Source organism: Ursus arctos, unplaced genomic scaffold, assembly GCF_023065955.2.
Source record: "Ursus arctos isolate Adak ecotype North America unplaced genomic scaffold, UrsArc2.0 scaffold_37, whole genome shotgun sequence".
NCBI classification, from domain to species: Eukaryota; Metazoa; Chordata; class Mammalia; order Carnivora; family Ursidae; genus Ursus; species Ursus arctos.
In genome coordinates this window covers 5,612,786-5,636,507 of record NW_026623053.1, presented here as the reverse complement: position 1 = coordinate 5,636,507, position 23,722 = coordinate 5,612,786, and the positions used below count along the sequence as shown (strand labels likewise).

General features: G+C 44.6%; 1 protein-coding gene and 1 long non-coding RNA gene across 8 annotated transcripts; both read left to right on the top strand.

The window, feature by feature from the left end:
* Positions 1-264: 264 nt before the first annotated feature.
* Positions 265-9,737, top strand: HAUS4 (HAUS augmin like complex subunit 4). Of its 6 annotated transcripts, none has more exons than XM_026486542.4 (10): positions 265-419; positions 2,190-2,274; positions 3,774-3,916; positions 4,008-4,139; positions 4,600-4,734; positions 5,901-5,997; positions 6,621-6,766; positions 7,119-7,249; positions 7,990-8,058; positions 8,204-9,737. In XM_026486542.4, exons 2-10 carry the CDS (start codon positions 2,220-2,222, stop codon positions 8,385-8,387), a joined length of 1,092 nt encoding a protein of 363 aa, XP_026342327.1. In that variant the 5' UTR covers positions 265-419; positions 2,190-2,219; the 3' UTR covers positions 8,388-9,737. The 6 variants fall into 6 exon arrangements, with proteins under 6 accessions (XP_026342327.1, XP_044235530.1, XP_026342326.1 ...); XM_044379595.3 differs by having other exon boundaries at positions 1,611-2,274; XM_026486541.4 differs by having other exon boundaries at positions 265-427.
* Positions 9,738-13,544: 3,807 nt separating this feature from the next.
* LOC130542555 (uncharacterized) lies at positions 13,545-22,319 on the top strand. 2 transcript variants are annotated; one of them, XR_008957200.1, is made up of 3 exons: positions 13,545-15,267; positions 19,058-19,170; positions 20,155-22,319. It is a non-coding gene; the product is annotated as an uncharacterized LOC130542555 (long non-coding RNA). The 2 variants fall into 2 exon arrangements; XR_008957201.1 differs by having other exon boundaries at positions 19,058-22,319.
* Positions 22,320-23,722: the final 1,403 nt, after the last annotated feature.

The window sequence follows — 23,722 nt, the reverse complement described above, 5'->3', positions numbered from 1 at the left end:
AGTAAACCCTGACTCACTGTAGGCCCTCAATAAATGTTAGCAATCATTACTATTTTCTCAACATTTGCCCTCAACAAGGGGGAGGTACTCAGAAAAAGGGGCCAAGAGACCGGGTTCGCCGGAGGTTCAGGACCGAACGCTCGCGCTCTGCGGGAGGGGGGGCGGGGCCTGCCGTTCCCGCCTCGAGCGTGGCCCCGCCCCTCTTCCCCTCTCACGAGGCCTCGCGTGCACTCTCGGCCTTCCCCCACTCCCCCGACCTTCCCGCGCGGTCCTCCCGGGCCTCTCTTCCCCCAGCCCCAGCGTCGGGCCCGAGTGAGACGTTCCGGAGCCCGGGCGAGGGCGGGGTCCCCGTGTCGACGCTGCCGGCCCGCCCGCCCCAGCCCGCTCCGCACGGCGCCGGGAGCTTCAGCGGCCCTCTGGTGTGCAGGTTTGCCTCGGAGGGTCGGCGGGCCGCGCTGCGGGGAGGAGGCGTGCTGGGAGGGTTCGTCCGGCCGGCCCCCGGCCCCCGGCCCCCGGCCGCCGGCCGCCCTCGCCCTTGGGAATCCTTGGCTGCCCAGACGGAAGGGAAGTAGGCGCCGGAGAGCCCGCTCCGCATTTTGATTCATCTCGGGCCCTGTAAGGGTCACATCTTGTGAAAATACCTGTAAAATCAATTTAACGTTCAGTGCAGCGTGTAAAGACAGCTCTAAGAATTTAAAAGACGCCTGAGTCAGAACATTTAAATGCTTGGGTCCCTGTAGCAGCGTTTTAACACGTCTGGGTGCGGAGGGTGGAGAATCGAGCCTGATTGCCGCCTTCGTTCACGCCCTGTAACATTTTAAAAGGGTAAAGAAAGGCACCCCAAGAAAACCCAAGTGGGCAGCTCCCCTAGGGAGCGAAGAACAGCTGACTTTTGAAATTTGTGTTGGTCCTCATTTCCGTGTGCGAAATTTGCCTGCAGAACTTAGATCAACGATAAACAGAACTGTTAAAACACTGGGCTTAACTAACTAGTGGCCTTTGTTGACAAGTCGATTGTGTTATTAATTCTTGGTGTCTCAGCCAAGGCAGGATTCATTATCTCCGTTTTGCAGGTGGAAGAAAGTTTGGCACAAAAAAACCATTTCCCTTAAATTCACACAGAAGGGACTGCAGAGCTGCAAATTAAGTCTTAGCATTCCGGCTCCTCATCTGTGTTCCCCTCTGGACCACGTTACGAAATAGATGAGTAGTTACTTTGATGCTACGCATAAGACGAGGGAGTAAACCAAATGCTCTGTGAACTCAAAGTGTTAAATCGTAATAACCTTCAGTGTCTCCTGCTTTGGGAGACTCAGCTGCCCTTTGGAGTTGACACCTTCCAGAGAGGAGTGGGTGGAGCAAAAAAAAAAAAAAGAAAGAAAAAAGAAAAGGAAAATAACATCAAGGGAAAAATTTAGTCCCCAGAGTCCACAAATGGTGCCCACTTTTACTGCCCCTTTGTGTTGATGTCATACTTTGCAGTGTATTCCATGTTCTGGCAAAACACCCGGGGGCTCCCATCCCAGCCTCAGCTGCCTTAACGACACGTTTGAGTTGCTCTTCTGGCACTGACCTCCCTGTCCATCTTCTTGTCATGCTCTTTCCTCCAGGTGCTCCTTACTAATGCTGTTATGTGAAAACCAGTTGTTCAAGTGTGGAATGATTTGTCGCTCCTGAAGGATGATTCTAGAGTTAATGATCAAAAACTACCAACAGATTTTAGACGAAAGGACAAGTTAAAGAAGCCCAAGAAACTATTGTGGAATTTGATAGCTGAGTTATTTGGGGGAAGAAAGCAGACATTGACTCCCCCCACCCCCTGTTTCCCCAATTCACTCATAACTGGGAAGCAGCAGCCCAGTTTTAACTTGGACATAATGTTGAGGGGAGGGGAGCATCCTTCCGTTTAGTGAATTGGAAAATTTTCTTTCCAAAGGAGGCTCCTTTTTTGACAGCTTGGAACAAGTGGAAACATTTGTGTGCTTAGAATGCAAATTGTTTTGCCACTTATAAGTCTGCCCATAAAATCTGTACAGGAGCTTGGGACCCAGGGTGTGTGATATAGTCTCTCCCTGTAAGAGGCATCCCTGTGCTTCCTCCCCAGCTTGTAGACAACAGAAATTTGAACCCAAGGTAGTTTTCTTGGAGTGGCCACCCAATTTATTCACTCCTTGTTCTCTTTCACTCAGTTCCACACATAAGAATTTCAAGAAAATCAGATGGCTTCTGGGGATTTCTGCTCCCCCGGAGAAGGGATGGAAATACTCCAAGAAGGTAAGGGCTGCCATTTGAAGGCGGTTTGATGACTTACCCAGAGAGGTCTGAGCCAGGTTCTTGCTTTCTATAATAAAAAGGATTTATAAAGTTCACCAGTATGCTTTCTCACATAAAAGCTGAAGTTTCTGGGGAAACTAGGATACATGAAGATTCTTGGACACTCTCTTATTAGAAAAAGGTTACACTGGCTCCTGTTACTTACCCGCCTGTGCAGTAGACTAAAAACTCCAGTTGCTTCCATGCTGTGTCAGCAGGCATAACCTCAAGAGAAGGGTGGCCAGCAAACTCTGCGAAGGCTTCCTTCCTACCTGGGTCTTAAATTTTCTCATATCTTGTACTCCAAAATCTCAGGTCCTTACGTATCTTGAATTCTTCCCCTATCTCAAACCCTTTTTGTATCTTGAATCCTTCTGTATCTTGAATTCTTTCCCTATCTCCAAACCCTTTCTATATCTTGAATCCTTCAAGAACTCGAATCTTCTATATTTTGAACATTGCCATGTTGATCCTTCAATGCCTGAGGGGGAGAAAAAAGAGAGTTCTTAGTTTCCAAAAGGGCTTTCTCATGGTCCAAATAATGAAAGTTTGATTATTTGGTAAGTAGGAGTAAAACAGAAGACCCCAGCAGAAAGCATGTGGGAAAAGAGATGGAAAGAGAGGCCCTTGAACCAATGGAATAATCAGAGGATCCCGATTTCTTGCACTTTTTCTCATGTGTGTGCTGCTCTGAGTCCACATGGGTTACTCAGCTCTGTACAGTAAGAATTGACTTCAGATTTCCACTTACTCCTAAGAGTATAGCTTCTCACAGTCTTGCTTATGCAACTAGAGATCACATCTAAAGTTGGAACTTTACCTTGGTTTTTTCCCTTTCCTCAAGAATTCTAGCTATTCTGTGTAAACGGGGCATTTGGAGTACTCCGGTGACCCCTACTAGAAGGTCCCTTATTCCTGATTCTTTTTTTTTTTTTTTTTTTTAAGATTTTGTTTATTTATTGACAGAGATAGAGACAGCCAGCGAGAGAGGGAACACAAGCAGGGGGAGTGGGAGAGGAAGAAGCAGGCTCATAGCAGAAGAGCCCAATGTGGGGCTCGATCCCATAACGCCGGGATCACGTCCTGAGCCGAAGGCAGACGCTTAACCGCTGTGCCGCCCAGGCGCCCCCCTTATTCCTGATTCTGTTTGTCTCATCCTTTCTGACTGTACTTCCGTTTTCTGAGCTCTTAGGTTCAGTAGAGACTCATTCCCTAATTCTTGATTAATATCTTTGTATATGTAAATATAAATGCTTGTTACTTTTGAGTATAGCCTCGAGTTTATTTGTGGGGTTTTAAACATTTCATTAGATTTAGAAAACTTCCCTACCAAAAACCTAGGGGTTTTTTGGAAGTGAGTATTAAGCTAAGAGTGATTCTCAATTATATGTGATACCTCCTTTGTGTTTTTTTGGGGTTTTTTCCTTCTCTTTTGCCCCTGTGGGGGACATCCCATGAAGTGTGTAGCAAACAGCTTCCTCCTTGTAACCTGAGTGAAGAGGACCTGTTACAGAACCCACACTTCAGCAAACTGCTGCTGGGTCTGTCCCAGCACATGGATGAGAGTGGCTTAAGCCTCACCCTGGCAAAGGAGCAGGCTCAGGTAAGAGCCCCGGGAGGAGGAATGACAGGAGGAAGGAAGAATCTTCCAAGAGGGAAAGAGGTTCCTACCTGGGATTTTTTTGGTTTCCTAGGCATGGAAGGAAGTTCGACTGCATAAGACAACATGGCTGAGGTCTGAGGTTTTACAGAGAGTCATTCAAGAGCTGCTTGTGGACTACTATGTGAAGACACAAGACACAAATTTAACTTCTGAGGACAAAAAGGTGAAGCAGGAGAGATGCAGTAGGGGGTGGTTACCAGCCGCAGGACTGACCAGGCCAACTGTGGCTTCACCTGATTGTGTGCTCTGGGGGAAGGAGGAGCTTCGAGGGATGGTTATCAAAGAGGAAATGGACTGGGGGGCGCGTGGCTGGCTCGGAGGGTGGAGCACGTGACTCTTGATCCTCAGGGTTGTGAGTTCGAGCCCCACACTGGGTGTAGAGACGACTTAAAAATAAAATCTTTTAAAAGAAGAAGAAGAAATGGACTGTAGTTATGGCGGAAGAGGTGGGTGTGTTGTCAGGGTTTTGAAAAGAAAGATTGACAGGAGAAGGCACTGGCAGCTGAGGGGGATAACATATTTGAGGACTTGGAAAATGTGTGAAGAACTGGTTTATGAGGATGGAGGAGGTGGAGTGGGAGAAGTTGTATAGTAACTTCTTTTTGTTTTTTATTCTCTGTCAGTTTCATGAGACCCTGGAACAGCGGCTACTTGTGACTGAACTGACCCGACTGTTGGGTCCCAGCCGGGAGAGGGAAACGCCTCCACTGCTGGGGCTGGAGAAGGCAGACCTTCTGGAGCTCATGCCCCCCTCAGAGGTTGGGAGTGGGCAGAGACTGGGACCAAAGAAGGGAAATGGCTTAATGTCTCCCATATACTTAAACGTTTTTTGGTTACACTTTATTGTTTTTGTAAAAATGATACACGTTCATGGGGGCCAAACTCAAATAAATAAGAAAAATGTTACACAGGAGAAAGTAAAAGCTGAAATGCTACATCTAGAAATAAGTACAGTATATTATCTACAGCTCGACATAAATGGTATTATAGCCCCCATGCTTGTATAGTGAATGCAATCTGTTTTCACTTAATGTATTTGGGACTTTTTTCAAGTCAATAAATAAATGAAAATAAGATGATAGCTCCTAAAGCACCCTTAGCACCGTGCCAGGCACATAGTTCGTGCTCAGTGTTGTTATACCATCAGTTTATTTTGTTTTATTTTAGTTTTTAAAAGATTTATTGATTTGTTTGAGAGAGAGAGTGCAAGTGAGGGGAGGGGCAGAGGGAGAGAGAAGATCCCAAGCCGACTCTGAGCTGAGCGCATAGCCCGGCCCTGGGCTCAAGCCCATGACACCAAGATCATGACCTGAGCTGAAACCAAAAGTCAGATGCTCAACTGACCGAGCCACCCAGGCGTCCCTGTATCATCAGTTTAAATCACGGATAGGATTTCAGGGTATGGGGGTGCCTGGCTGGCTCAGTCCGTAGAGCTTGCAACTCTTGATCGAGCCGCGCATTGGGGGTAGAGATTACATTAAAAAAAATTTTTTTTAAAAAGGATTCCATTGTATGGATGTAGCATAATTTGCTTAACCTTAATGATGGATATGGTTGTTTTTACATTTTTGCTGTTAGAAACCACACGGATAGGAACATGCTAGTTCATAGGTGTGTTTGCCTTTGTATGATAATTTCCCCAATTATCAGTTGTCAAAGTGGGATCACTGGTCAGAGGATATACACGTTAAACATACTGGTGTATATTGCCAGTTCCCTACCTTTTCATCAACATGGGGTCTTGACCATCATTTCATGCTTTGCAAATTTGATAGGCTAACAAAAATGAAATCTCCCTGATGTCTCTTGATGCATTTTCGCTGGTTATCATTGAGAGTGTTACCATCCCGTACTTGTTGGCTGGATCTTCCTAGTTCTCACAGTCTGTTTGCATCTCTCTTTTTTTTTGCTTCTGCGGCTATAGGATTTTGTGTGGATGAGAGCTCGGCTCCCACCGGAAGTGGAGGAGCAGCTCAAGAAGAAATGTTTCACCCTGCTCTGCTACCATGACCCCAATTCCGGTGAGTGCTGGCACTCTGCTCCGTCCACAGCTGACCTTCAGGATTCCTGGTCTGCTCTTCTGAGAATAATACATTGAGTTTTAGATCCGGGACAGAAGCTAGGAAGCATTGGAGATGCTTATTTGTTTGCTTCCTTGCGGGTAACATACAAGCAAGGAATTGTGTGAGTAAGTGTCCTCTTACTGCAGAGAAGGATGAGTTCGTTTATCTCCAGAGAATCAGAATGGAATAGGGAAGAAAGTTCAGGCTAATAGGTATTCCCTTTATCTTCATTTCTCTGACTTCAGAATTAAGGGCCAAATCTGTACTTAAAGGTAAGAGCAAGGGGCATGAGGCTGGCTCAGTCTGAAGAGCATGTGACTCTTGATCTCGGGGTCATGGGTTGGAGCTCCATGTTGGGTGTAGAGGTTATTTAAATTAAATAAATAAAATAAATAAAATAAAAATAAAGGTAAGAGCGAAGAGAACTTTATGAGAACTGGGCCATTTTCACGGGACACCAGAAGAAAACCTGAAGAGAGAATTTGTAGGGCTGGACGTGGGATAGCACACTGAGACATGGCCTTAGAAGGGCAGTAGCAATTAGAGCAATTTCCTGTCCGGTCCTCTGTCTCTTTGACTAGATTCAGACAGTGAAACCTTGAAGGCAGCGAAGGTGTGGAAACTGGCAGAGGTCCTGGTGGGCGAGAAGCAGCAATGCCAGGATGCCAAGAGCCAGCAGAAGGAGCAGATGGTGCTGCTTGAGAAGAAGAGCGCCACCTACTCCCAGGTTTGTCAGGCACTGGGACGGCCTCGTCTGTCTCTCATCCTGGCCCCAGGGCCACTTTTGGGGAAGCCAAGGAGTTGTTTGTTTTTTTTTTTTAAGATTTTATTTATTTATTTAACAGAGATAGAGACAGCCAGCGAGAGAGGGAACATAGCAGGGGGAGTGGGAGAGGAAGAAGCAGGCTCCCAGTGGAGGAGCCTGACGTGGGGCTCGATCCCGTAACGCCGGGATCACGCCCTGAGCCGAAGGCAGACGCTTAACCACTGTGCCACCCAGGCGCCCCAGCCAAGGAGTTTTGATCTGCCTGGTTTCCTACTGATTCTTGGCTTTGCCTCCCCTGCCTCCCGGGGCTCAGGTGCTTCTGCGCTGCCTTGCCCTGCTGCAGAGGCTTCTTCAGGAGCACCGGCTTAAGACGCAGTCTGAGCTGGACCGCATCAATGCCCAGTACCTGGAGGTCAAGTGCAGTGCCATGATCCTTAAGCTGAGGTGAGCTGTGTGACCCCTGCGGGTCTCAGGAAGGCTGTCTCACACACCACCCCATCCAACCCTCTGCCTCATCTCTCTTTCCTCTCCGCCGTGCCTAGCATCTTATGGGTGTTCGGTTAATGCCGCACAGCAGTATTCGCCGTTGGATTACCCAGAAGTGTTCAACCTTCTTCTTCTTCTTTTTAATGATTTATTTATTTTGAGAGAGAGCGCAAGCGTGCACTGTGGGGAGGGGCAGGGGTAGAGAGTCCCAAGCAGACTCTGCGCTGAGTGTGGAGCCCGAGACGGGGCTCGATCCCCCAACCCCGAGGTCATGACCTGAGCCAAAACCAAGAGTCAGACGCTCAACCGACTGTGCCACCCAGATACCCCCTTTTGACATTCTTGAATCTTACTTTAAAATTTTATTTATTTTACAGCGCATGCAAGTGGGGGGGAGGAGCAGAGGGAGAGGGACAAGCACACCCCGCACGGAGGGCAACATGGGGCTCCGGCTCAGGATCCTGAGCCAAAATCAAGTGTTGGGTGTTCAGCCGACTGAGCCACCTAGGTGCCCCTTGAGTCTTATTTTATAAAGCCTTCCAAAATAGGTGCTTTCTTGTGAGATACGTTACTCAGGAATTCTGAGTGACCTTCTTGTCCTGTCACTGCCACATCTTGACCATGGGCAGGGACTTGTGTCCTGTTCCCAGCTCTGCTGCCGTCAGGGACCCTCAGCGTTTCTTTCTTCCCTCTGTCAGGATGGAGGAGCTAAAGATCTTGTCTGACACTTACACTGCTGAGAAAGTGGAAGTTCATCGTCTCATTAGGTGAGAACTCCCAAGGGCCTGGTCCAGCTACTCAGGGCTGGCCCCACACCCTCCTCACCCGTCCATTTTAACATATCCGCAGTCCTGTCTACTTTCCGAGGAGCCAGATCCTTTTACATCGTATCTTCTGTTCCCCGGGCTATAGGGACCGTCTGGAGGGGGCCATTCGCCTACAAGAGCAGGACATGGAGAAGTCCCGACAGGCCCTGAGCACCTATGAGGTCCTTGGGGAGGAGTTCGACAGGCTGGTAAAGGAGTACGCCCAACTCAAGCAGGCGACCGAGAACCAGCGCTGGGCCCTCCGGGAGTTTAGCAAGGCCTGCCGCTGAGCGCGGCCTCGTGGGGGTCCCAGGCGGACTTCCGCGCACGCGCGCTGCCTCCCCCACCTCCTGCCCAAAGGACCACCTCCACCTGAGGCCCGCTTTCACTCCGGGAGTGTGGGGACGCTTGCGGGAAACACCGCAGTGGGTTAGATACCGTCCTGGTTTTCCTTCCTTGTTTACAGTGACTGAGTCTCTTCGGGGAAATGGAGCGGATTTCTATAATTCTGTGTGCAGCTATTTGTCAGTGTCGGCCCCGTATTATATTTGATTATCTCCTGAATAAAGTGACGATGCTTCCTTTGGGCACGGATGAAGGAAGAACATGAAAGACTAGATGGGTGAGGAGGGGAACCGAGAGGATCCGGACAAACAGATGTGTAATGCTTACGCTTAGAGTGGGAGGTAGGAGTGCCGGCCCGCCCACCTGGAGTCTAAGAGGCTTCATTCTTGGAGAGCAGGTATGGATTAAATCCGGGCTTGCCCTTGAAGACCTGTAATATCACAGAGGAGGGCTGGATGCCACGGCGGGTACGGGACGATTCTGTCACCACGGCTCTCGGTGGGGCAGTTAGGAGAAAGCAGCAGGGCATCCAGCCCTGTTACAGGAAAGGACACAAGCCAGTTGTGTTCCTGGTTCCTGCTGTGTGGTTTGAGGGTTACTTTTTTCTCTGAAAGCAGAGTGGGAAGAGATCGTCCCCAGGAACCAAGTTTCACAGTCCACTTAGAACAAGGCAGGGCCTTGATGGCATCAAAGGCGGAGACTGAGAACAGAAGCAGGACCTCCACCCTTATTCAGAAGCGTCTATTCAGCTTCTCAAACTGCTTTCACGGGGAGACTGTCTTGAGGCGTTCTGCTACAATAAATCATGATGGTCTTGGATTGGTTTACAGGAAAAACTAAGGTCTAACATAATTTAGATTGTTTCTATAAATGGTGCTTACTGTCATTTATAAGGAAGTGTTGGCCCACACGCAATTCACAAATCAGGAACAGATTAATGGAAAAAGTCAGAAATAGTCAATATTGCTTCGTTCTATACTTTTTCTTTTCCCCAACATTTTTGGGGTAAAGTTTCAAACCTACAGAAAAATTCAAAGAAGAGTACAATAAACACCAGTATAGTCTTAACAACCCAGATTCAACAATTATTAACAGTTTGCTTTTCTCTCCCTCTCCCTTCCCTCCTCCCCCTCTCTATTAAGACTGATAAATATATAGTTATACAGACTTTTTTCTTCCAGAGCCATTGTATAGTAAGTTACAGATGTGATATATCATTCCCTAAATACTTAAGCAGGCAACTCTTAATAAGGGCATTCCTCTGTATAACTAATAAAATTATTATACTTAAAAATTAATAATTTCATAATATCTATTATCTAGATCATATTAAAATTTCCCTAATTTGGTTTAGGGTCCATTGAAGGTGTGGGTATTACATTTGGATGTTAGGTTTGTTTTTTCTGTGTTTTGGGTTTTTCTTAAGATTTATTTATATTTATTTGACAGTGAGAAGAGAGAGCACAAGCAGGGGGAGCAGGAGAAGGAAAGCAGGCTCCCCACTGAGCAGGGAGCCCCATATGGGGTTTGATCCCAGGACCCCGAGATCATGACCTGAGCTAAAGGCAGATGCTTAACCAGCAGATGCTTAACCGACTGAGCCACCCAGGCACCCCTCCTTTTTTTTTTTGTTTTTGTTTTTAATAGGCTCCATGCCAAATGTGGGACTTGAACTCATGACCCCAGGATTGAGAATCACATGTCTAACAACTGAGCCAGCCTGGTGCCGCTGGGTGTTAGGTTTCTTTAATCTTTTTTAAAAATAGAACATTTCTCCTACCTTTTTTTTTTTTTTTTTTTTTTTTTTTTGGAGGGAGGAAGAGCAGGGGGAGAGGGAGAGGGAGAGAGAATCCCAAGCAGGTTCCATGCCCAGCCTGGAGGCTGACACAGGGTTTGATCCTACGACTCCGAGATCATGACCTGAACTAAAATCAAGAGTTGAATGCTCATCGGACCGAGCCACCCAGGTGCCCCACCAACCTTTTATTTATTTTTTTTAATTGAAATTAGTTTTTTAAAAAATTCAGTCTGGTTACTTTGTAGAATGTCCCATTGTCCAGTTGTTTCCCATGGTGGTTAACTTGCTCTTCTCCTGTTCAGTATAGTAGCCACGAGCCACATGGAGCTATTTAAATTCAAATTTCAGGGCACCCGGGTGGCTCACTTGGTTAGGCGGCTGCCTTCAGCTCGGGTAGTGATCCTGGGGTCCTTGGGTCCAGTCCAGCGTTGGGCTCCCTGCTCGGTGGGGAGTCTGCCTCCTCCTCTGCCCCTCACCCCACTCGTGCTGTCTCTCACTCTCTCCCTCAAATAAATAAATAAATAAAATCTTAAAAAAAATAAATTCAAATTTAAGTTAATTAAAATTCAGTAGGTTGGTGGTTACTGTATTGGGTGGTGCAAATATAGAACATTTACATCATTATAGAAAGTTCTAGGAGCCCCCTGGCTGGCTCAGTTGGTAGAGCATGAGACTGTTGATCTTGGGGTCATGAGTTCAAGCTCCCTTTTGGGGGTGGAGATGACTTAATAAATAAAAGTTAAAAATAAGCAAGCTATTTAAAAAAATAAAGTTCTATTGGACAGTGCTGTAAGCCTACATTTCCTGTAGGTCTACAGGCTTTATTAGATTTAGGTTAAACATTTTTGCAAAGAATACTTAATAGATGATATTATGTACTTCGCATTAGATCACCCTGGAGCCATATTAGGTTAGAATGTCTCACAATTAATTATGCTGAATTTGATTGCTTGGTTAAGGTGGTAATCGTCAATCTCTCTTCTATATAGAATACATTTTCCCTTTGTAGTTAGTAACATCTCGAGATGAACATCGAAAATCTCAAAATCGTTTGTCTTGATATTTATTACGGCATTCAGCATTTCCTCATTTAGCTAGGTACTCATCTTAAACCATACTAGGTTTTTGTATTTGAAATAAGGATAATAATAAAAAAGAAATGGACCCTGTCCTCAAGGTCTGCAACTTACTAGTAGACACATAAAAACAGTCTAAAAATATAAAGTAATAGGAAGTACAGATGAATATGGTTGAAAACTAAGAGAAGTGAATCAGGAATTATAAGGTAGAACCTTAGTAGGGAAGAGAGCTTTGGTTCAGGCTTTAGAGGTAAGTTTGGGCTGGCATTTTGGAAAAAGTGACAAAGACAAAGAAGGGAAGGGGCAGTGGGTCACACAGGGTTAGAAATGAGTAAATCATGCACCAAGGAAAGCCTTCATCTTAAATAACCAAAATTTGAGAAGAATATCCCATGGCTTCAGCCAAGTCTCTGGAGAGCTGGGGTCTGAGAACTGTTGATTCCCAACTACCCGAGAAAGCAAATGGCTTCAAGGCAATGGTTCCCCGGCCCTGGCTCCCTGAACGACATGGAGCCGGACAGCTAGCTGCTTCCCAAAGCCCAAATAAAACCGAACGTTTGCTTGCAACAGCGCTGCCCAACTATATAAAAAATATATATTTATTGGCTTAAAAACAACAACAAAAATGTGTTTTGTAAAAAAAACTCAAAACAAATATATAATAGTAAAAAGTAAAAAGATTTACCGCGCCCCCTGAGACACACACACACACAGCCCATTACCCCAATCCACTACGCTAGAGTAGCCAGAGCGATTTGGTGAATATAATGCCAGAGCTTTTTCTAAACATTTGCAAACATATGTACCGCAATATTAGCTCATATTGTTGGAGTATGGCTACATCATAATTTAGCCATTCCCTTCTCAAGAGATATTTAGATTGTTTCCAGTTTGCCCTACTGCAAAATGCTTAATTGAATATCGTTGCATCTGTACCTTGCTCAAGTGTCTTTGCTTTTTTGGTATTACAGAAAGTATTAATTCTAGTAATTTCATGAAAAGTAATTACTGAGCTTATGAATATAGTTTGGTAGAAAAAGTATCTCAAAACCGTGCCATGAAGGGAGAAGGCACAAGAGGTGTTCAGTGCTGCGCAAAGGGGGCGCTACAGCGGTTTGTCTTGGTCCTTTCATTCCTCGCGGTGACTGGAGACGGCAGGGTCGCGGGCGGCGCCCTTCGTGGGAGCTGTTGGCTGTTGTGGAATCGGTGGGAAGGGGAAGAGGGCCAGCGGAGGGGCTGGGTGGCAGTGAGAGCTGAAGGTTAGCGTCTTGGACTTCAGTTGCCCTCGCTCCCCTTGACACTTTTCAGAAAAGATTTACATTTACTGCCTCTCCTTTCTTTCACGGGCATCTCTCTCTCTCTCTCTTCGCTTGTCATTTACCCCATCTGACCAGGAACCCAGTCTTGCTGATTCTTCCTCTATAATGAGATACAAAATAAATCCCCTCCAGAGCTTGGGATAGGATTGTTCTCCGTAAGGAAACTCTGGGGCTCTTGGACAAACAAAACCGGTCCCCTCAAGGTTCTCCATGAAGGGTGACTATCCGGGTCTCTGGGGCGGCGACCCTGTAGTCTTCCTCGGAAAGCACAGAGGAAATCCAGCGCCCCCTAGAGGCCAGCCTGATGCTCCCCCCCCCCCCCAAGAGAGGGGAATCTCGGAGGTCCAGCCTCTCTGTGGGGTCCCTCACCCCTGAACAATCTCTCCACATTACCCATCTTGAAGGACCTGGGCCAGATTTTGTTAAAGGAACTGGTAGGTCTCCTTATATCTTGAGACAGTGAAAATATAGGAGTCAACTGAAAATAGACATAATTGTAGAAATAATTTACTGTGAAAAGTGGTTTGTATTCAAGTGGCTAAGGTCTAGCCTAAGTGGCTTTCCTGGTCTAGAAAAAGACAACTGAATTTTAGAGAGACCTAAATGTACTAAGCCTGGCTGAAGAAAGAACGTATAATCAAAAGTAAACAATCAGCCTAGAATTTAGAAAAGGGTTATCCAAAGAGCAAGGTCAGGGTTCTCCAGAGAAACAGAACCTATGAATTTTATATTTATTATATTATATTATATTATATTATATTATATTATATTATATTATATTATATTTTATATTATATTATATTAGTAATTATATTTTTCTATTTATTATATAAAATGCTATTTATTTTAAGGAATTGGCTCATGTGATTGTTGGGCTGGTAATTCTGAAATTTGTAGGGCGGGCTGTAGGCAGGCCACTCAGGCAGAAATGATGCTTGCTGTCTTGAGGCAGAATTTCTTCTTCAGTGGGAAACCTCAGTTTTTGCTCTAAAGGCCTTAAACTGGGGTCCCTGGCAGGCTCAGTCGGTAGAGCATGCAACTCTCGATCTCAGGGTCTTGTTGGGGACCCCCATGTTAGGGGTAGGGTTTACTTAAAAAAATAAAATTACAAAGAAAAAAGGTCTTAAACTGATTGGATGAGACCCTTTTGCATTATCAAGGGTACTGTACTTAAAGTCAGCTGACTATAGATGTCTACCATAGCTACAGAACATCTTCACTGCAGCACCTAGTTTAGCGTTTAAATAACTGGGTACTGGGGCACCTGGGTGCTTCAGTTGGTTAAGTGTCTGACTTTGGCTCAGGTCATGATCTTGGGGTCCTGACATGGAGCCCCATGTCAGCCTCCTTGCCCAGTGGGGAGTCTACTTGTCCCTCTCCCTCTGTCCCTCCCTTCTCAAATAAATAAATAAAAACTTTATTTAAAAAAAAAATAACTGGGTACTATAGGCTAGCCAAGTTGACACACGTAAACTCGCCATCACACTCAGCTCTAAACCTGTTTGAAAGAGACACTGAACTGGGGATATAAGTTAGGCTACTGGAGAGAGAGGCTACACCGGGGGCAGGAACAAGACCTGATTGCAAGCTCTCTTCATGAAACAAGAGCTTTGAAACCTTATTAGGTGCCAGATATGATTTCTAAGTACTTTGCTTGTAGTAAATCATTCAATTATCACATCAAACTTCTAAGGTGAGTACCGTTACCACCCCCACTTTACAAATCGGGAAACTAAGGTGTGGAGAGATGGGGTAACTGGTGCAATGTCACAAAGCTTGTAACTTGAAGACGCCTGGCATGAACCCATACAATCTGGTTCCAGAACCTGCTGTCCTGAGACCCTCTGATACCTTAGGTCCAAGTAGATATCTTCCAAGCAACATCATGGTTACTGAGCTGCTTATCTCTGACTCTGGGAAGAGGATGCCCCCATAGAGCAGATGAATATCCCTGCCACTAGAAAGCGCCGTCCTCCCAAGTACACCGGCAATGCAGTGAGTTTGCGGTGAGTTGGAGGCACAGGGGACTACTGGCAAATAGAGGCTCTGGGACTACAAAGCTGGGGCCAGATCCTGAAGACCTTGCCAGTGTCCTCCTGCCACCCCAGGAGATCAATGGGCACCTTTCTGCTGCCACTGCCCCATCCCACTCAGGTCCTCATTTTGGGCCTTGCCAATTGTCCTAACTGTCCCTCCTCTCATTCACCTCTGCTGGGCCAATTTTTATGACGATTCTAATTTACTTTTCATAAGTCTTTTGTAATTTTTACTTCGTTTTGTTATTTCTCCAAAGATAGTCCACGTGGCTTAGCTGTGAATTCAAGTCCTCAGGATGAAACTCCACTTTCCAACCTTCCCCCCCATTTACACTCACTAGTCACCCTCCACCACCCCCTTGCTTGGGCTTCCTCACCCTTTCATGCTTTCCTGTGCTTGTTACAGTTCTATCTACCTGGCAGAACTCTTGACTCATAAAATTCTATCATCTCTGAGGCCCACCTCAAGCTCTGCTTCCCCATTGTCGTTCCAGGTAGAAAAGGTCTACCATTTAAATCCCCACAGCTTTGTCACAACTTCTTTAAGGGGCTTGCGATGCGAGGTGCTTGAGTTTTCATCACAACATTGGGAGGTACGTTTGTTTATTTATCTATTTTGAATGGGTATGGTTGTATTCCGATAAAACTTTATTTGCAAAAAACAGGCAGGATGCCAACTGCCAGAGTTTGCTAACTCCTGCCCCAGGCCTCTTCTGGCATAAGGAAAAATAGAAGGTCACCCTGACACTTATTTCTTCTCAACTCCTTCCCCACCCTCATGCCTCTGCCTTTCTGAAGACAGCACTGTGCGTGGCGATGGAGAACAGAAAGCAGACACCACCCATTTCGCCTGGTGGTTCTTCCAGGACTACATCAGGGCTCTGATGGGGATGGAGGACGATGGATAGGGAACCCAGCCAAAACCACCTGATCTCTTTTTAAAGTAGTGAGGAAGGGTGCACTGGAACAGTTTACCCTTGAGAGGGTCACTGCCCTTGGGAGCTCAGGGAGGTATGTTTAGTCCTATCTATAACATCAGAATCTCTTGGAGGGCAGCTGCTTATAAACCAAGTGTTCTCAATCTTTCTGGTGTCAGGACTCCTCTACTCTCAACATTTTGAAGGACTCCAAAGAGCTTTTGTTTATGTAAGTTTTATCTGTAGATATTTTATTAAAAATCAAAATGGAGAGAATATCAACAGTATTTTTCTAAAGGCGATCAAAAAAAATTATTCAGTTCCATTGAGCATGGAGTTTCTTGAATGTAACCCTTTGTCAAGATGGAGTCATGTAGTATCCAAGTTCGAATAAGTCACAACTGCTTTGATCTTTAAGTATGATCTTGGGGCGCCTGGGTGGCTCAGGCGGTTGGGCATCTGCCCTCAGCTCAGGTCATGATCTCAGGGTCCTGAAATTGAGCCCCATATTAGTGGGGAGTCTGCTTCTGCCCCTCCTTCTGCCCCACTCCTGCTCCTCTCTCTTTCTCTCAAATAAATAAAATCTTCTTGAATATGATCTTGATTAGATTTCAACTTTGTGAAAGCAGTACTTAGTCCCTGGTGGCAGACATAGAACCAAAAGAACTTTCTGTATCGTGTCAGAGGGGAAGAGGCAGGAAATAATGAGTAAGGGTTGAACGGTTTTCTAGTATTCATTGAAACTTGATTTCCTTCTTCCTACAACAGATAAAATTTCATTTGGTAATATCAAGTATATGAATTTTAAGCCTATGTCTTAGCAACAGAAACTTTTTATTCAGAAAAAGTCGAAGATAATGACTTGAAGTTTACTTGAACATCACTTAAAAAACTATTTTAAAAACTAAAGAAACTAATAAAATATAGAAGGGTCTTATTGTCATTGTTAGAGAAAAGCAAAGAAAATATTCGGGTGATCTAAGTTGGACCTTGAAATGTGATTGGATATTTACGTATTGAAATGATGTATCTGATATTCCAGACATTCACAATAAACTGAGTAAACTGAATATTTTCCCAATGAAAAAAATTAAAACTGAGAAAAATTTAAAGAATGTTTATTAATTCATTAAAAAAATAAGCCCATTGCATGTTAACATAAATGACACTTTTTTAAGATTTTATTTATTTATTTGACAGAGATAGAGACAGCCAGCGAGAGAGGGAACACAAGCAGGGGGAGTGGGAGAGGAAGAAGCAGGCTCATAGCGGAGAAGCCTGATGTGGGGCTTGATCCCAGGACTCGATCCCAGGACTCGATCCCAGGACTCTGGGATCACACTCTGAGCCAAAGGCAGACACTTAACAACTGAGACACCCAGGCGCCCCTAAATGATACCTTTTTTAAAGAGTTTATTTGAGAGAGAGAGCACGAGCAAGGGGGAGGGGTAAAGGGAGAGGGTGAAGCGGACTCCCTGCTGAGCAGGGAGACTGATACAGGACTCGATCCCAGCACCCTGGGATCATGACCTGAGCCGAAGGCAGACACTTAACCGACTGAGCCACCCAGGCGCCCCAATAATACATTTTAATTAAAAAGTACATTTTCAAAAACAAACAAAATTTAATGAACAAGAGTAACATTGTTTTATATTTTTGTAAATCTCCTTGATATCTGGTTCAATAAAAGACAAGTGAATTCCCGTATCTTCTTTCTGTGGTGGTATGTGGCTTTGGTTGAGTAAAGAAAACCTGGCCTCACACAGACGTGTAGGAGATCCTCAGACACCTCCTGAAAAGGGCCTCAGGGGAGCCCCAAGGTCCTTGGACCACATTTTGGGAAAGGTAAAAAGAAAAGCAGTGAGTTGGGAATCAGAAGAACTGGATTCTCATTCTGGCTCCTCCACTTAACCGAAGCATAACTTTGTTCAAGATACTTAACCTCAGTCTCCTCATCTACAGAATGGGTGCATCAGTAATTCCTCCGCCAGCAGATTATGTCCTGAGGATTAAGTGAGAGAATATATTTAAAGTGCCTGGCATGAGATAGGACTGAACAAATAATCGTCTGTGTAGGAGGGCTATTACACTGATGCTCTGAGGTGACAGTGACTGCTGAAGACAGGACAGCATGAGGGACCTGGAGAGAGGGAAGGGGTCTGCAACGGAAAGAAGGATACAAACAAGCTGAAAACCCAGGGGGAGGGCACAGGTTTTATACTCATTTTTAAAAATGTCAAACATGTTTATTACAGAAAAGTTGGAAAATACCATTTTCCCCCCCACATATCAAAGTCATTCTGTATGTACAGTTTGTAATCGGTGTCACAGAAGAGCATATCATTGAGCGCCCCTCCATGTTATTAAATTTTCTCTGGCTACATTGATTTTAATGGCTGCTTAAGCTTTCATTGCATGGATGATTTATTTAACCATACCCCTATAGGATATCCAACTTGTTGTTTTACATTCTTCGTAATCATAAAAAAAAATGCTACACTAAGCATTTCTCTTAATTAATCTTTGTCCTAGTTTGTGAAGATTGTCTAGGATAACTTTCTAGAAGGAAAATTATAGATGATATGCCTTAAGGTTAAGATCAAAGGCTCTGGAGTCAGTTGACCTAAGTTTGCACCCCATCTGAACCCCTTCTTAGGGGGGGCAACTCACTTTATCTTTCTTTTTTTTTTTAAGATTTTATTTATTTATTCGGCAGAGATAGAGACAGCCAGCGAGAGAGGGAACACAAGCAGGGGGAATGGGAGAGGAAGAAGCAGGCTCATAGTGGAGGAGCCTGATGTGGGGCTCGATCCCAGAACTCCAGGATCACGCCCTGAGCCGAAGGCAGACGCTTAACCGCTGTGCCACCCAGGCGCCCCTTACTTTATCTTTCTAAGACGAAGAGAGAAGTACCTCCTACCTCACAGGGTTCTTGCGAATGTACAGCGCTTTTCACAGAACCGGTCATGAAAGAAGGGCTCAGGAGGTGTTCGCTGGTTTTATTATTACAAATTAAATCATATATTTAATCACAAACATGTATACACATATAACTGGTCTGTTCCTGGGCTACTGGTTTAGCTCTTTTATTCTCTCTATTCTTACACCAACGGCACATTGTAGCCCTTTATTTATTTATATACTGCTTATTTCATAGAGGGTTTAAGGAAAAGGGCTTAAAATACAGAGTCAGTTCCTTCTCCTTTCTCCTCTTTTTTTTGGATTTTCTTTGCTCTTCTTGTCTGATTTTTATTGCAGATGAATAGTAGAATCATTTTATCAAGTAACAAAAGATTCCATTAGAGTCGTGATTGAATGTTGTAAAAGCGAGAAATTAATTTGGTAAGAATTGACATCTTTATAAGATTCTTTTTTTTTTTTTTTTTACAGAACACGGCTTGTCTCTCCATTTCTTCCTGTCTTTCATTGTATCTCTCAGCAAAACTTTGTAATTTTCTTTATACAGGTTCCCCACATTTTGCAGGAAGGTTCCAGCTAAGTATTTCATAGCGGCATTATTGTTAGCATTGTGAATGAGGAAAAAACTAATCGCAGTATTGAAGGCTTATTATGTGCAGGGTAGGTTCTCAATGTTTTTCTATTTTTAACTAATTTAAACTTAACTAATCCTTCTCACAGCTTTATGAGATAAGAACTATTATTTATATTCCCATTTTATGGACGAGGAAACTGAGGCCAGAGAGGTTATGGTCATGTCGTTAGTAAGTGGATGAACGGAGCTTTAACCATCTGGCTCCACAGTCCATGATCTTAATGATCACATTATTGGGATATTTGTATTAATTATGTCTTCTGACTGGTTATTCTCAGCATTTAAAAGGCTACAGATTTGTATGGTATTTGTCTTGTATCAAGTGACTTTTCTGAATTCTATTATTAATTCTCATCATTTTAAAACTGATCCTCATAGATTCTCTATGTATACAATCCTATCATCTGCAAACAGTGATAAATTTGTCTCTCTCTTTCCAAAAGTTATAACCCTTTTTTAAAAATTTCCAGCCTATTGTGTTTGATACTTCAGAATAATAGTTAATAACACAGTGATGAAGCTAGACATTCTTGTTTTTACATAAATTGTTGACTTCATGTAAATACACAGACACACACACACACACGTGTTTATATATGAAGACTATTAAGACTACTAGGAGTGCTTATAGCACATGGAATTGACTGGCCATGTTTTCTTTGGCGACTATTAAAGATGATCAGATGTTTTTCTTGTTTGGTTTATTTTTGACCTTTTATATAAATAAATTTCCTAATACCTAATCCTGTCTTAAGTCCCAAGATTAAACCCGAATTGGTTGTAGTATGTAATTATTATGTTAATATACTGCTGACTTTTATGTGTTAATCTTAAATATTTTAGGATTTTTACATTTACAGTCATAAGGGAGATTGGTCTATAGGGTTTTTTTTGGGGGGGGGAATGCTACTTCTGACAGGTTTTGATATTCAGCTTCGTAAACAAATCGGGTAGTTTTCCATCTTTTTCTGTGTTCCAGAACAGTTTCTACTTTCTATTCACTCTGACAGATAAACACTGTATAATAGAGCTGACAAGGAAGAGAATGCAAATCAGCAGCGATTATTTTGCCTCAGTGACTCTGCCACTTTGGTAGCTGCAGGACGGCCTTGATTGTACAGAAGCAATCTGGAGCGGTAGGAGGGTCAAACGGGCCATTATTTTGGTGTTGAAGAGTCTAGCTGGCTGGGCAGGCACAGAGGTGAGTGAAGGGGCGCTGGGGAGGGAGGCAAGTGCTGAGCGAGGAGCCGAGCACCAGGGACGAAGGGAGTGTTTACAATGGGCTGGAGGTGTTTAAACAAGGTCACAAAAACAGGATCCGGTTAAAGAACTGGGCCTGGAGGTGAGGAATGTGAGGGGAGGGGTAGAGGGGCAAGGGGAGAATCATCTGCGAGAGGATACTCCTTCCTTTCCAGAAAAGTTGCCAAGGTTCTTCCTGTTGGTCTCTGGCTCCTGTTGGAGAAAGTACCATTATTTCTCACCCAGAGTATTTGCCCCTGTCCTACCATCGCCCTACCTTTTCATCCCAGCAAAGGGTTGCGTTCAGTAGGCCTTCCATCAGCGACTTACATGCTTCTGAGCACAAGAGTTCAGCGCGGAGGGCAGAGCAGACGGAGGCCAAACAGAAGACAGACTTCACCAACTCTGACTTTATGCTTCCGGCCAAGTCCTTTCCAAGGAGCTCCGTTTCTTTTTCACTCCTTCGCTTCTGCTTCTCTCCGGCTCCTATAGGCAGACCCACAGTAGCTGCTGTTTTTAGAAGTCACAGGAAAGTGCTGTTGGAAAGGCGGGGAGCAATGTGGTGCGGAATTACTGGGGACTGTTCAGCACCATGTTTGCCACAGAGCTGAGGCCATTTTGAATGAAAAAACAAAGACATCCCGGACAAATGAAATTCAGCCCATGTGAAGTTATTTTAAGGCCAGTCAGAAATTCCAGGCTCGTTTTGCACAAGTTCTCTTGAAAATTATGTTAACCGATGGCAAAACTGACATTACTGTTTCATAGATATTCCTCCCTCCCCCTTACCCATGGATGGGTTAGTTAACAACCAACAGAGCAGCCACCAGCTTGACATCAGGAGGAAGATGCCAGGAGCACAGATGGTCCACAACCCAGATAATTAGCTTCTGAAGAAGAAACATCTAATAAGTCTTCTCTGAATGTAGACTTTGGTTGGGCACAGCTGGGGCAGAGAACAAGCAGTCCTGCTCAAAACTCTTTTTTACCTCTTCGAATGTTGGTAGAGCACTCACCCACTTCCTGTGGACAACCACCTACTCCTAAGAGCCGCAGGAAAGAATTCCAAATAAATATTGTTGACACTCCGCCCTAAAGGAGGGTCAGCATAACTCCCTACTCCTTAAGTGTAGGACGCACACGGTGACTTCCTTCCAATGAGCACGGGATGGAAGGAGGTGGGGAGAGTGTAATTTTACAGTAGAGGAACCTGATAAACACCACTTTTGCCAGGTGATAAAGGTCAACATCAACAGTCATAAATTATGTTGATGATATTAATGATATGATAGTATGGGACCGACACTTTATCTCTGTGATCTTCCTCCCCAAACCCATAATCGCAGTCTAATCATGAGAAAACAATCAGACAAATTCCAGTAGAGGGGCATCTATAGTGTGCCTGACCAGTGCTTCTCAAAGCTATCAAAGCCATTAAAAATGAGGAATAACTGAGAAACTTGACACAGCCCCAAGGAGCCCAGGAGACATGACAACTGTATGTAATATGGTATCATAGATAGGATCTTGGAACAGAAAGAGGTTAACACTAAGAAAATCTGAATAAACTATGGACTTCAGTTCATAATAATGTATCGGCATTGGTCCACGAATGGTAATAAATGTACCATATATGTTCAGATGTTAATAACAGAGAAATCTGTGGGAAGGCATTTGGGAACTTACTGTACTATCTGCCCAACTTTTGTGTAAATCTAAAACTGTTTTAAGAAATAGGGGCACCTGGGTAGCTCAGTTGTTAAGCGTCTGCCTTCGGCTCAGGGCGTGATCCCGGCGTTATGGGATCGAGCCCCACATCAGGCTCCTCTGCTATGAGCCTGCTTCTTCCTCTCCCACTCCCCCTGCTTGTGTTCCCTCTCTCGCTGGCTGTCTCTCTGTGTCAAATAAATACAATAATAAATAAGTAAGTAAGTAAGTAAGTAAGTAAATAAATAAATAAATAAAGCCTAGGGGTGCACCGGGGTGGCTCAGTCATTAATCGTCTGCCTTTGGCTCAGGGTCGTGGGATCAAGCCCTGCATCAGGCTCCCTGCTCAGCAGGAAGCCTGCTTCTCTCTCTCCCACTCCCCCGGCTTATGTTCCCTCTCTCGCTGTCTCTCTCTCTCTGTCAAGTAAATAAATAAAATCTTAAAAAAAGAAAGAAAGAAAGAAAGAAAGAAAGAAAGAAAGAAAGAAAGAGAGAAAAGAAATAAAGCCTAGGGATGCCTGAGTGGCTTAGTTGGTTGCATGTCTGCCTTTGGTTCCTGTCATGATCCGGAGATCTTGGGATCAAGTCCTGCATCAGGCTTCCTGCTCAGGGGGGAGCCTGCTTCTCGCCCTGCCTGACACTCCTCCTACTTGTGTTCTCTGACAAATGAATAAATAAAATCTTAAAAAACAAAAACCTGGTAGTAGTAGTTGTTGTTGTTGTTGTTGTTGTAGTAATATCTGCAAGAAACAAATGAAGACTAAGGTGGGACAAAAGCTCTTCCAACCCCTCTAGGCTTCATAGGCATTTTAAGTTGTTTGGCTTTTGGACTTTCATCCCTCTGGAGCACTACTTTGCACCCAGGGCTCTTTAGAGCTTATCCTATCCACACCCTTACCAGGTTTCCGAGGACTTTGTCCCCGACGGGCCAGGATGATCTCATTCAATCTCGTGGCTTCTGTCCCTATTTCTCTTCTGGCCATCTCCAAATCTTGTCTGGTTCACCTCACCCTTCACCCAACTCTCTATTACACAGCGCCCCCTAGGCGTCCAATTAATTCAGCATTTCCAAACCCGAACTCTCATTCTCCCTAAACCCATTTCTTTCTTGTTTCATTCACAGAGGCCAGAACCCAGATTCCTCTTTCTTACGGCTCCCTGCCAGGCAATCCCTAAGTTCTGTCGACGCCTCCTTCTTTGGGCCTTTTGTGCTGTGTGCTCCTTTCCATCTCCGCTGCCAGGTCCTCAACACCTCTGGGCTCCCTGCCTTCAGGTATTCCCGTTCTCTTCCCTGTCTTTCCTTGCTTCATTTCTCTCCTTTCGTTCCGTCCCTCTAACAAGAATGAAGATATTTTCCCAGGCCTCCGCCAGGCAGTTCATGACTCCTCTGCACTGTAATGCCTCACTATGAATGAATGTGGTGTGTATGTGTGTGTTTATTTACCTTTTGTGTTTGAGATACAGAATCATGAGGAATTAGCGGCTGAGTTGCCACAATCTATTTGTAATATACTAAGGCCCATTTTAAGAGCACCAGCCATTAACCCGGTTTTCTCAGGGTTTAGAGGGACCCAAGCAGTGACACAAGAACCATCTCTGAATTAGTTAACGGAAAAAGCTGACATGAGATGG